This window comes from Geospiza fortis, unplaced genomic scaffold, assembly GCF_000277835.1.
Source record: "Geospiza fortis unplaced genomic scaffold, GeoFor_1.0 scaffold11, whole genome shotgun sequence".
Classification (NCBI taxonomy): Eukaryota; Metazoa; Chordata; class Aves; order Passeriformes; family Thraupidae; genus Geospiza; species Geospiza fortis.
This window is the reverse complement of record NW_005054304.1, coordinates 573,673-586,350: the sequence shown is the minus strand read 5'-3', so window position 1 is coordinate 586,350 and position 12,678 is coordinate 573,673. Positions and strand designations below refer to the sequence as shown.

Below are 12,678 nucleotides of genomic sequence, written 5' to 3'. Positions count from 1 at the left end.
AATGTCATGTAACTCCCAACTCTCTGCCACTGGGGAACCTGCCGGTCTGTATTTCTTTTCTGCCTTTTGCAGCACAGGATTTCACGTGACTGAACTGTGCTTGTGCCTAATCCTGTGTTCCCAGAGAATCCCTTCCACACTCCCTTGGAGTTAGTAATTTGTTAGTGAAAAACATTTGTAGGCAGTGCACAAATTTTTGTGTCAGTTATACAGAAATGGGGCTTACCTTGCACTGAGAGCTTTCAGTTTCAGAACAGTAGCTTGAATTCAAGTAGGAGTGGGACAAAGGCCAGTGCTTGATTCAGTAAAGACAGATGGGATATGTTTCACCAAAGGAAGCTGGAAGTCTGGAAGTGAATGTCTGAATGTCAGCCCCTACAGAACAAACAGCTTTTTCTGAAAAAAAAAATTATTTCCACATCCAATTCAAATCTGAGACTGCTAGAAGTCTCACAAAAATTCCTCATTTAAAGTTTGGCTTGTTTTATTCAATACAAGATCCAGCTTCATAACCAACTTAAAAATGCATTTGAACTTCTTGATGAATACTGGGCTGTGTTTTGCTTTGGGTCTCAGTAGTATCTGACAAACACTTGGCTTTATCCCATCACCTCTAATAGTCCCTCTTTCCTGCTAGGACTGCCAGACACATGTCGGAACTTCCACTGCAAAAGAGGCAAAGTCTGTCATGCAGACAAACAAGGGAAACCCCACTGCATTTGCCAAGATCCTGCTGCTTGCCCTCCCACCAAGGACTATGAGCATGTGAGTATTTCACCCAGTGCACAGGACTGGGAAAAGCCACCTAAAGTATTCACAAGATAACATATTCCCCTGCTATTATTTAGCATGGTTCTACCTTAAAAAGCATGCAAGTGAGTTTGAGTGATTCCAGTAATTGAAAAATTAAGTATAAAGCACACAAACTCACTGAGTGTGGTTTGAGAGCAGTATGAACCCATGTAACTACAGAGTAACTGACTTGCTTCACTCAGTCTCAGGGATTCTACCTTTTCCCTGTCACTAAAAATTCTCTGTATCCATTTGGTATTTTAGAGCACATGCTTAGTACACATCCAGTGAAATAATCCCACAGCATCTCAGAGGCTATATTACAACCATAGAATTAAACTGAAGTGTTGCATAACTGGGCATACAGGTACAGACAACTAGTCCTCATGAGGGCATACAACAACTACTAATTCCAATACTTCTGATCACATGTACTCCCTGTGGTATTCACCACATGTTAATGATGCTTTTATTACTGTAATGCCTCTGAGGGACAAGGATTTTTCTCAACACAGTGGTGGGGTGGTGGTTTTCCTTCCTCTAGGTTTGTGGTACAGATAACAAAACTTATGATGGGACATGTCAACTCTTCGGCACCAAATGTCAACTGGAAGGAACAAAAATAGGACGCCAGCTGCACCTAGACTATATGGGCTCCTGCAAATGTAAGCTTCTTTTCCTTTGAAGAATTCAGCTCGGTATAAAGAGCCAGTAGCTTTAACACATCTGCCAGCCCTAGATTGCCCTCCTTCCTGTAATCTGCCACTTGTGCATCAATTATCTGCTAATTAAGGCTTTCAATGTTTAAAAATTATCTGAAACCTAGGCATCTCTCCTGTGCTTACACCAATTTTTTGTTGACCTTATCTTCCCCCTGCACTGTGTTATATGTTCCTATTGCTATAGCCTTTGAAGATTTTTGTAAATCCTTGACCAGAAAAACAGTGTTTACAGAGAGTTAAAAAATGAAAATTTATTAACTCTCAAACCCCCATGGAAAACAAAAAACTAAAAAACATCAACCAAACTTAGATGCAAAATGCAGAAGTCAGGATCTAAAAGCCAGAATTGATTTCCAACCTCTTCGACTGCTGCATATGGTAGGAGGAAAGTCATTCCCAGTCAGAATATTCCTTTGCCATCAAAAACTCTACTTTCATGCAAGTGACTGATTAGAGCTTCACTGCACAATTATGCTCAAAAGCTGCACAGATATATAAGGGTTGTGGCTTGCACAACTGGTTAAGCACGTGCACTAAAAAAATTGTAGATTTCTAATTGAACACAATTAGGTACATTCAAAATTTTATGTATTAACAGCTCCATCAATTCTAATTTTTACTGGAAGTAGACCTCAAATCTCAGAAATGCTCAAATGGGGACTTAACAGATGACTTGTTAAGAAAAGCTTTTCTCTTTGGCACAGACATCCCCCCCTGTACTGATTATGAAGTGGATCAGTTTCCCCTCCGGATGCGAGACTGGCTTAAGAACATCCTTATTCAATTTTATGAACGTGACCTGAACACTTCTGGGATTCTAACCGAAAAGCAAAGGAATAAGGTCAGCAATCCTTTTCAAATAAGACCATACAGTTATAGGGACCAGCCCAGAACATCTCACACAAAATGGCATGAATTAGACGACTTCTAAGATGGCTTATTTCCCCCCAAAACATGCGTTGCTTGCCTCAGGACAGAAGATGGGATAAAATTGGTTTAATCTCCTAATAAGCTGAGGCTACTGCCCCCCTTAGCTGAGTCTGACAATTAAACCACAAGAATTTCACTTCCTTTCTAGTTACTGCCAAAGGTGACATAGACAGCAGCAAAAATGTCGTGGACTACTAAGGCAAGCTTTTCACGCTGCATATGGTCACCAACACTAAAACACATTTCCCTAGGGGTATTTTATTATCAAGTTTCACTTCTCCAAAATGCCTTCTTGCCAGATAGCTCTCTTCAAGACAGATTTTCAACATGAAACAAAAAATAACAATTTCTGTGTTGAGCTCAGGTAAAAAAGATCTATCAGAATGACAAGCGCCTTCTGGCTGGTGACCACCCGGTTGAGCTGCTCCTGCATGATTTTGACAAAAATTACCACATGTATGTGTATCCTGTGCACTGGCAGTTTCACCAGCTTGATCAGCACCCTGTTGACAGGTAAAAAATTATATGTGGTTCAGTTCTGATTTGCTGATTAAACTCAGGCTAGTTTACTTTTCTACACACCTCAAGGGATTCTCTACATACAGAACCAGTCCCTTAGCTATTAGAAGCCATTATCACCCCCTCTCTAACACAGAACTTTTTCTCTCATTGTTTTCCTGATCATATCCTAGGTCAGAATTTGCTATCCTCTTGCCTTGCACAATCAAGTATTACACTGTAAGCTCTACAGTGTCTTAATACCTACTAATGCTCTCAGCCAGGAAGAAGTCCTGTTATTACTGAAGCTAAGAGAAAAAGGCTAAGTACAAAGGACAGAGCCCTGGCAGCAAAAGTCCACTAGTGAGGTATCCATAATTTTCAACTAACACCACAGAGGTCTCTCAGTTTAAGGAGCAAATATAGTCACAGTTCAGAGGAAGCTTCTACCTTCTGAGAACATAACTCAAATTTCAAGGTTTTGGTCATATCAACCAGTGATGGAATCTGTATTCCCAAGTTCAGACCTTCAATATCTCAGGACAGTCACACTTACTGTTTTAGAACATAGTTAAGCACTTTGCAAGCTTGATATCCTGAGGATTAACAGCAAAACTCCACAAGCGATGAGTTGTGAGCAAGTTGCTCCTTTCAGTACCTGTAATTACTACAAAAGTAATACTTGTAGGAAAAAAGATGTTGGCAAACAAACATTCAGCAAAAGCATTTTAGCTCACCAGATATTAGACATTTTTATCATGACCTGGGACATATTCACTACAGAAGCACCACAACAAAATCCACTGGGGCATCTCTGATAAAGCCATCATTGCTGTTTTGTAGCATCTTAGATCAGCTTTAATAATCCTGCTGATTTTCTTAAGGAAATGCAGCTCTCCATACCTGCCCTTTCTTTCAGATTATTAACACACTCGGAGCTTGCACCCTTGAGAGCCTCCCTTGTTCCCATGGAACACTGCATAACCCGTTTCTTCCAAGAGTGCGATGGAGACCAGGACAAACTCATTGCTCTGAAGGAATGGTGCCACTGCTTTGGGATTAAGGAAGGTAAACCTAAAAGGATAGGCAGATGTACCTGACAGAATGTTCCTGCCAAGAACATTACTCAGACCTCAAAATAAGGCAAAGAAATTGTAAGCAGAAGCCCATGGCTACAGTGCTGAGAGGAAAACAGAACACTAAACAAGACTGCAAAAGGTCAAGAGGGTTAACAACGTAGCACAAGTTAATCCCAGAAGAGTTATGGGACAGAAGGCATTTGGCCAAACAAGCAGACTGAAGAAATGTGTTTAAAATCCTACTAGCAAGTCCCTAATTTAAGTGGAGGCTGATTCTGGTCAGAAGTCAGACACAAGGAACCTTTGCTCTTCCCAGAATTTTTCCAGCTCTTCTGATGATATTTTACCAGACATGAAGGATGAAAGCTGCAAGGAGTTATCTTAGTACACGTATACTTCTGCCAGTGATTGCTCATTCATAGCATCAGTCACTTTATTGATAGTGATACAGCATAAAACTGTCTCTTTGGTATAAAATGTTAATAATGTTTTCTTCTTCTTTGTTGCAGAGGACATAAATCAAAATCTCCTTTTCTGAGCCCAGCTGAACAGACTCCCACTACTGCACTAAAATTGATGAATCCTGCTTACTTTTGTAATTATCAGCTTAACAACCTTCAAGAAAATGGTGGAATGAGGTTCACTGAATTCTTATCGAACAACCCAAGTGCAGAAAATTTATACATTCATTAACAGCAGAAAAATTTAACTACTTCATAGCTAAAATACAGTGTTGTCCCCCACATGTATCCATGATCTTTCTGAACCAATAAATACTACTAACCTAATGACTAAGCTGTTCACAAAACTCTTCAGTAGAATTATAGAATGTAGATGTTATCACCCACTGAAATGGGATCTGTTTCCTCTATTTTGTGTTTTGTCAGCTTAACACACTGCATAGAAATCTCAAATAAAATAGAAGTCTATTGGAGATATGGGTTTTGTCAACTGTGTTGAAGAAAATTGTTTCTTTCACCTTTGCCCATCTTTTGCTCTCCTCAAGAGAGACACAATTTAAGCATAAAAAAACCCAGGACAGGATGAGATTATTCCTGAATCCCCATAAAGTTGTGATTTTAAGGTAAGCACTTCACTGAAAACATTCCAGGCATATTCTGCTTTAAGGAAAAAGCCCCAGATGCTATTCCTACAAAGGATGATCAGAAACACCTTTCACCTGAACCACGTCACCTCTCCAAAGAAAAGAAGATGGGAGTGAGAAATGCTATTTTCGTAGCTTAAATAGTGGAAGTCCCATCCTCCTCTGCTAATTTGCTCTTGAACCAGCAAAGGCTGATAATCGTAGTCCAATGCCAGGCTGATGCCCTGGGATACAATGAATTAAGCTGTGATTATTTCCAACACAAGGACTTCTTACACAAACCAGAATTACTTCCTAGCACTGCCAGTTTTTTTCCATAATCCTGACTTGTTGCTCACTTCACATTCTGCAACATTACACAGCAGTGCATAAATAACTCAGCCTGGACGGCATGTACAAAAGCACATTCTCTATGCTACTTCCATTTGGAAAAGATCCTTTCTCTGGGACTTCAAATATCTTGGGAGAGAAAGTAATTTTGACAGCACTTTTCCAGCCTAGCTGCAGCCTATTGATTATTTGCTCTGTCTTTTGTTTAACCCACACAGAGCTGGGTGGCAAAAGCACAGCTCTCAAACTGCAAATACACTGCCAGTACACAGCTGGCCTCAAAAGGTAATGACTCTAACCCACAAATTCCCATTTCTTCAGGAAAAAGAATTTATGCTGTCTCTAGTTTGCAGCTTCAGTACTCTCAGTACTACCACCCGAGTACTCCTCCAGCACTGCTACACTCAGAATATCTACAATGAAAAAATAAGCAACAAATACTCTTTTCATAACACATTTCCACTGCCAAGCCTGTCAATCCTCTAAGGATTAGTAGCGGTTGTTACAAAAAAACCTGCAGTTTTTATCAGCTGAGAAGTAAACTAATAACCCAAAACATCTGAAGAAGTGATGATTCATAACATTTTGTGGTTTTCTGATGCAAGACAGAGTATTAAAAACTGTATATAAAGACTGCAGATCCACATCCCCTAACTCTCTAAGAAGGGTCAGCTCTTATGGACCATGCTTTCAAAACCCAACTACACTGCTGGGAGTCTACTCTGCATAATGCAGCACATCACAGAAGAAAACAGATGGGCAGGAAGAGGTGAGCAAGGATTGAAAGAAAAATTAAAACCTTTTGACACTACCTTTTCCTTTGAAAAGAGCACTAATAACTCTGCAAGATTCCCAGGATTTCCTGCATAAACACCCATAACTCCTCCAGGTTTCACTAGCTAATTGGGAGGCAGGGGTAGGGTTGAAAAGGAGAAAGTTCTAAACCCATTAATTAGATAAATAGGATGTGGATAAAGTCTCAACAGTGCATGAGTGTGTCACAGTACTGTTACACAAGGTAATTTCAGACCATGACATTTATCACCAACTTACTTCAACACATGGATCAAAATTCCTGAAGTCCTCAGGTCTCAACATCATCATCTTTCAGCTGTCACTGTCACCAACTCCTAACACCAGTACACAATTAACAGCAATTGATTAAAAACACAGAGAGAAGTGTCAGCAACTGTTGTGCAGCCCCTGTCAGCAGCACAAATGCCACAGAAAGCACCCATCAGCCTCCTGACTGCAAGTTATTCACATCACCTGTAGGGTAAGAAACCAGCACAATTTACAAGATTATACTTCCACGCTGCTCTTTCCAGAGATTCTGTTTATGATGCAGTCTCCACAACAGCTGAACTGTACCCCGCAAGCCGTGGGAAGAGAAGGAACCACAAAATTCAGCTCCTCAAATCAGTCACAACTTCTTTTGACACAGAGGCACAGTCACACATTCAGATGTGAATCCCAGCCACACTGTAAACTAAAAAGTAATAGAATGTGAAAACTAATCACTCAAAGTAGAAAGTTCCTGCAAAGATATGTTAAGTGAAATGACTCAGAAAAGAAATTTCACTTTATTATGCAGCACTTAAGTAATTATTCAGGTTATCCTACAAGTCTCTCATTCCAGAGGGATTCATATTCCTGGAAAGGAATCAGTGCAAAAATAAAGAGCCTGTGAACTGCCACCAGTCCGAATGCCAGTGCTGCCATGCAGATCTGCAGACATTATGAAACAACTGCAAATAATGAAGCCAAGAAAGCAAAGCAAGAGCTCCACATTCTTCTCATCTCACACCAGCTAAGAAATCAAAAGAAGCAATCTGAAGTCTCTGAAAAAGCCTCTGTTTATCACTGTCCAGTGTTTCTCCCAGCTGAATTTCACAGAATTTTCACTGAGGATGACAAGGACATCTGTTTCAAGGCTGGAAAACATATTCTCCTCTCAGAGTCTGTCAGTTCCCATTTCCATCACTTGTGGCACTCAGAGCCAGGATCCTCACTCCAGTGGGCTCCCTGTTTCTCAGTCACCAGCTTGATGAAGTAGCTGTGACTCGCATACAGCTCAAGCTTCTCACTGATGTCAACCCACTTCACCACTCCAGCATCATCACCTGCTTCCAGAGGCAAGTTATCCATTGTCTCACCTGTTCACAAAACGAGAGTTAGAACACACTATTGCATCTTTTCTTCCTGCTTTTTCCCCCTCTCACATCCTATTGCATCCTGATGCAAGACCTCCTGCCTTTCCACAATGCTCCTTCACAGACATCAACCTTCAAAGGCTTCTCAGAGAAAAAACAACAAAATCTCTCACTGATTCTGTGCCAGAAATCTTTTTCAGACTTGCACTATTTTAAGGCAAATCTGAATGGCAGAAATGGTGTTAACACCCTGTCATCATCCCTAGGATATCACCAGCAGCATGAAAAGTTACTGGAAACCATCATAACAACATGTACTTATTACCCCAAGTTTAGCCAATACATCTGCCTGGATTTTTGCTTGTTTGCTTAATATTTGACTGCTCTTTTTCACACATACTATTCTACAGGACAAACTGAATTCTAAAACTTATATACACTTATGAAAAAAAAATTAAAATTTTACTGAAGGCCCCAAAATAAAAAATACTAGTTTTTAAAAGGGGATGCCTTTGCTTTGAATTGCTTTTTTTCTCCAAGTTTTCACTCTGTTTTTAAAAAGAATCTCAGAACTTCATAAACAACAACCGAGGAAATGCTTTCCTCTTCTGTATTGGAAACAGAGGGCAAAGATACACTATCTCCACTACTTCGGGGGACAAATAAATCTAGGACCAGTGACACGTGAAACTTCACAACTGGCACCTACTATCCCAAATTCAGTGGAAATGTCATTGCATTGCATCAGAAACATCTAGGCAGATTGATTTATCTTACAGGTGAAAAATGGGAGTCCAAGGTAACAGATCAATTTAAGAATCTAGTCCCATATTTTACACCTGACTTTCATGCTCCCGATTTCACTGCCATTCTCAGCTCAACAACAGCCCCAATTTCAAACCAACATATGGAGTAAAAGGCAACTAAGAGCATGCTTGGATATATTTACCTGTTTCATCATGATAGTTCACAGCCTCTGTCTCCATCCAGGCATTATCAGTGTTACGAGGGTCATCCACGTATCCTCTGTACACCTATAAGGCCCCAAACAAAACAGAACAAGCTCAGTGTCAAAACAAAAAAGATGGAATCAGTCATACTTTTTTTCTTTCCTTCTGAGACATTTGCCCTTACAGAGTTTTCAACAGTCCCTTCAATTTCCTACACCCTAAGAAGATGAGCATCACAACATATTTTCATTTCACCTGCCCTTCTTCAGGTTTTATACAGCTATGAGTTACATGCACAGCTCAAAAGGCTACCACAAGAGACACAGAGCTCACCACAAAGTGTTCCTGGCTGAACAGCTTCTGAAGCTGCTTCTCCAATTTTGCTTTCTCCTCGGGGGATTTCTGTAGAGAGTTCAAGGCCTCCTCCTCAAATTCTCTCTTCAGAGTAGCAGTGATCTTTTCCCCTGGGTCCACCATTCCCTTAGAGGGGGGGAAGCAAACAAACAAAAAAATGCTATCCCTCAGATTCTACACATTTTAACTCCTAGCTCTTAGTATATTACACCCACTTGCATCACACATGTGCCATATCTGTCTCATGGCTTCACCAGCAGGGAAATGCCAACTGCCTCTGAAGCTTTGCCCTTACCCCTGGAATGGCCCACTCCCCACAGTCTCTCCTCTTGATGGCTACAAACTGCAAGATGTTCTTGCCAGAAACTGGATGAGCAACTTTATTGCCACTTCCATCCCTTTTCCACCTGCAGAAAATGACAAACAAGAATATGTTTTGCTGCTTCTTGACACCTGGGCCCGAGAGAGGAAGAGCAAGGCACTGCAACCTGTGTGGAGACAAACAAAGCAGAGAATGAACAGCTGAGGCAACCACCAAATGCCATCCAGCAGGATCACAACCAAGGACAGAACAACGAGGGTTTTCCTCAGCCAAAAGGGCAGAAAATGCCCATGAGGCATGTTTCTGCAGCCAGGCCAGCAGCAGCAGCTCCTCTGAAAGCTCTCCAAGCTGCACTTGTGCTAATTCATACTAAGAGGATGAGAATGTTTCTGCTGGAACAGAATGGTCACACAAGCTGCAGCAGCACCAGGACAAAGCCACAAGCAGTCACTATCACCTTCAGTAAAGAACTAAGAACTACCAATAGGCAGAGCAAAAAGCTGTCTAAAAAAAATTAAAATAAATAAATAAATAAATAAATCCAGTATTCACTTTCAAGGAAACAATTCAGTAGCATTGGCATCCTTCAGGAAAGGGGAAGAAGTGAAATGCATCAGGATGATTTTCCACAATGCTTCTGTCTTTGGCATGGCACTTTCTAACTCACACTTCTGTTAATGACACAATCTTTTCTGAATACTTTGTGTAAAATGGTTAGCACGTACACACACATCCTGCTGGAAAAGCACATCAAAACAAAGCATACAGTGACAAAAAGAGCATCCTAATCCTACCTCCTCCTGTCATAGACTAAGTCAAGTTAGTGTTTCTTACATTAACAAAAGCTGAATGGGCTTACAAACAGAAAACAAACAGAGAAAAGGGCCATGAAAGGTAATGTCCTACTCAGAGAAGCAGAAAAGAAGCAAAATGCATGGGTTTTTTCTCTACTGCAGGGTACCTTGCAGTTACCTGCCCCTTACCTGGTTACAACAGGATCAGCAGCATGGTTTGGTCCCCAGCGCCCTAACAATCCTCGGCCAGTGAGGCCAGTCCTCCCCACTGGATTGCTGAAATAAATGCCACAGTACATCACTCATGTAGTCCTGAAGTGGTTCCAATTGGAAATTAAGCCCAGCCACACCCAGCTCCCCTGATCTCTGAGGACCAGCTGAAACAAAAGGGAGTTTATTTTCTGCTAAATTTCCAAACCCTTAACACATTAAATGTATTTATTTGCCCACATTCAAAACATTCTACAAAAAAAAAAGAAAAACCAAACCAAAAAACCCAACCAAAACAAACTCAAAAAAAACCCCAGATGAACATTAAATAACAAAAAAGGGAAGGACAGCAACACGTATTTTGTGTTAAAGCACATACATGCTTTAAAGGGCGAGAGACACAAAACGTTTTTCTCATTCACCAACTTAGATTCTTCAAACTAGATTCCATTTTTCTCTCTTGGCTTTGTCCTAGTAGGTACCATGTATTGGAACTGATGGACCTGTAAGAGCACTGAAACTACACCACTGAAATGAATATACAAACAAAAACCCCACACTCACCGGGGTCTCCCATTTTCGACCACATACAAGCCGTTCAGACTCTTCCTCTCCACTTCTCCATCTCTCTCATTGAATTTGGGGGAAAAACCTTCATCACTGTGTGGCAAATGAGAATTTAACAGAGACAAATTACAAAACACAAGAGCTTGTATGCCAGCCATCAGACCAGCAGACCCCTTTCTGTGCTGATGAGCAGTTTTTACTAGAACTGGAGTTTCAGGCCCTCCCTTTTCTAAAGGAGGCTATGAAGTCCTAAGCTTTTCTGATTACAGTCCCTCTGCATTTAGTTCTGCAGGCAAAAGTGCAGAACTAAAGTATTTAATATTGCATCTCTCTCAATCTTCACTTAGACAAAGTGTTTCAAAAGTATTTTTGTTAAGATTAGAGGTGTAGAATCACAGAATCATTTTGGTTGGAAAAGACACCTAAAATCACCAAGTTCAATGCAGCACTGTCAAGCCCACTACTAAACCATGCCCCCATGTGCCATATCCAAATATCTTTTAAATGCTTCCAGGGAAAGTGATTCCATCAGTTCCCTAGGCAATCTGTTCCAGTGCCTGATAAACGTTTTGGTGGAGAAATTTTTCATAATATCCAATCTAAACCTCCCCTGGTACAACATGAGGCTTTTTCTCTTGTCTTATCCCTTGTTACTCAAGACAGAAGAACTGACACCCACATTGTTACACAGTCACCAAAAAAATCTGTGCATCACAACCTTTCACATTTCCTGAGTCAGAGTGCTCCCTTCAAAAACTGCAATTACACTTTCTTTTTTCATGTTGCATCCCAACCATGAATAAACAAACAAGTGTATCACTAAAATGTTCTTCCAAATTCTTAAGGAGAATTAGATTTTTATTCAGCTCACAACACAGAGAAACATGTGCACAGCATCAACAGCTGTCCATTATTCCAATCTCAATCATCAGCTCAGTAAAATCATGTATCAAAGACCTTCACAACAATTCAAAGTACTCAGTTCTCTACCTACCACTTTCCTTAATCTTAATTTTCACACATCACTGTAGAATTACACATCACTTAAGATGACCTTGTTAACTCAATTCATGATTATTCCCTGCTTTCATGTTCTCAGGGGAAGAGAGTCACCATTTCTACTCACTTGATTTGGGGATCTGCCCAATTTGGTCTGGCCAAAACAGACTTTGCAGTGTACTCCACAGGATTATAATCTTCCCACTCAGTCAGCCAGCCCACTTTATCTTCAGGAACTTGGCTACGCTCAATGTGTGATCCTGGATATGGGGAGGTGAGAGCTTTTCTGTGGTGGAACTTCACATTATAACTGTTGAACATGTTTGCAGGATGAAGACGGGACCAACAGCTTGCAGATAAATTACTAAAAAAAAAAAAAATAACATCTCATTCATTACATTTTAACATGCTCTTTAATCCCCAGTCTTTAAAGTACAATACAGCAAGTGGAATAGACTCGGCTCTTTCACAGAATCAAGGCTGGAATAGAATAGGTTGGAAAAGACCTTTGAGATCATTATGGCCAAACTATGAACAAATACCGTCTTGTCACCTCGACCATGGTACAGGTGAAACGACCACGGTACAAGCGCCGCGTTCAGTCTTTCCTTGAACACCTCCGGGGGTGGTGATTCCACCACCTCCCTGCGCAGCCCATCACAACGTCTAATGAAATTAGAAGAAATTCTCCTAATATTCAACTCACGAAATGCCTGAATTTCACAACAAAAACCTTTAACAGAGACGTGGGAAAGGGCAAAACTGCTCTTGTACCTTCCAATAATTACATCACTTTAAGGGACAGCTCCGCTTGCCTTTCCCCCAAAGGCACCCCCTGAGTGACACCGCACACTCCGGCCAAGCTCCCCCTCG

At 40.8% G+C, this 12,678-nt stretch overlaps 2 protein-coding genes across 3 annotated transcripts in view; one reads left to right on the top strand and one right to left on the bottom strand.

The window, feature by feature from the left end:
- Window positions 1–4,042, top strand: part of SPARCL1 (SPARC like 1) — an 8,624-nt gene extending 4,582 nt beyond the window's left edge. The window contains exons 5-9 of the mRNA XM_031066367.1: window positions 596–765; window positions 1,337–1,457; window positions 2,219–2,355; window positions 2,809–2,957; window positions 3,862–4,042. Coding sequence (XP_030922227.1) covers window positions 596–765; window positions 1,337–1,457; window positions 2,219–2,355; window positions 2,809–2,957; window positions 3,862–4,042 — 758 coding nt within the window. The remainder of the gene's footprint in view (window positions 1–595; window positions 766–1,336; window positions 1,458–2,218; window positions 2,356–2,808; window positions 2,958–3,861) is intronic.
- Window positions 4,043–4,429: 387 nt separating this feature from the next.
- The window catches only part of NUDT9 (nudix hydrolase 9), an 8,883-nt gene continuing 634 nt past the window's right edge, over window positions 4,430–12,678 (bottom strand). Inside the window, exons 2-8 of one of the 2 annotated variants that reach the window (XM_031066368.1) lie at window positions 11,933–12,169; window positions 10,804–10,899; window positions 10,219–10,305; window positions 9,209–9,320; window positions 8,893–9,039; window positions 8,559–8,643; window positions 4,430–7,612 (exon numbers count right to left, since the gene is read on the bottom strand). In XM_031066368.1, the coding sequence (XP_030922228.1) occupies window positions 7,437–7,612; window positions 8,559–8,643; window positions 8,893–9,039; window positions 9,209–9,320; window positions 10,219–10,305; window positions 10,804–10,899; window positions 11,933–12,169 (940 nt within the window). In that variant the 3' untranslated portion in view covers window positions 4,430–7,436. The remainder of the gene's footprint in view (window positions 7,613–8,558; window positions 8,644–8,892; window positions 9,040–9,208; window positions 9,321–10,218; window positions 10,306–10,803; window positions 10,900–11,932; window positions 12,170–12,678) is intronic. The other variant, XM_031066369.1, reaches the window with a different exon arrangement.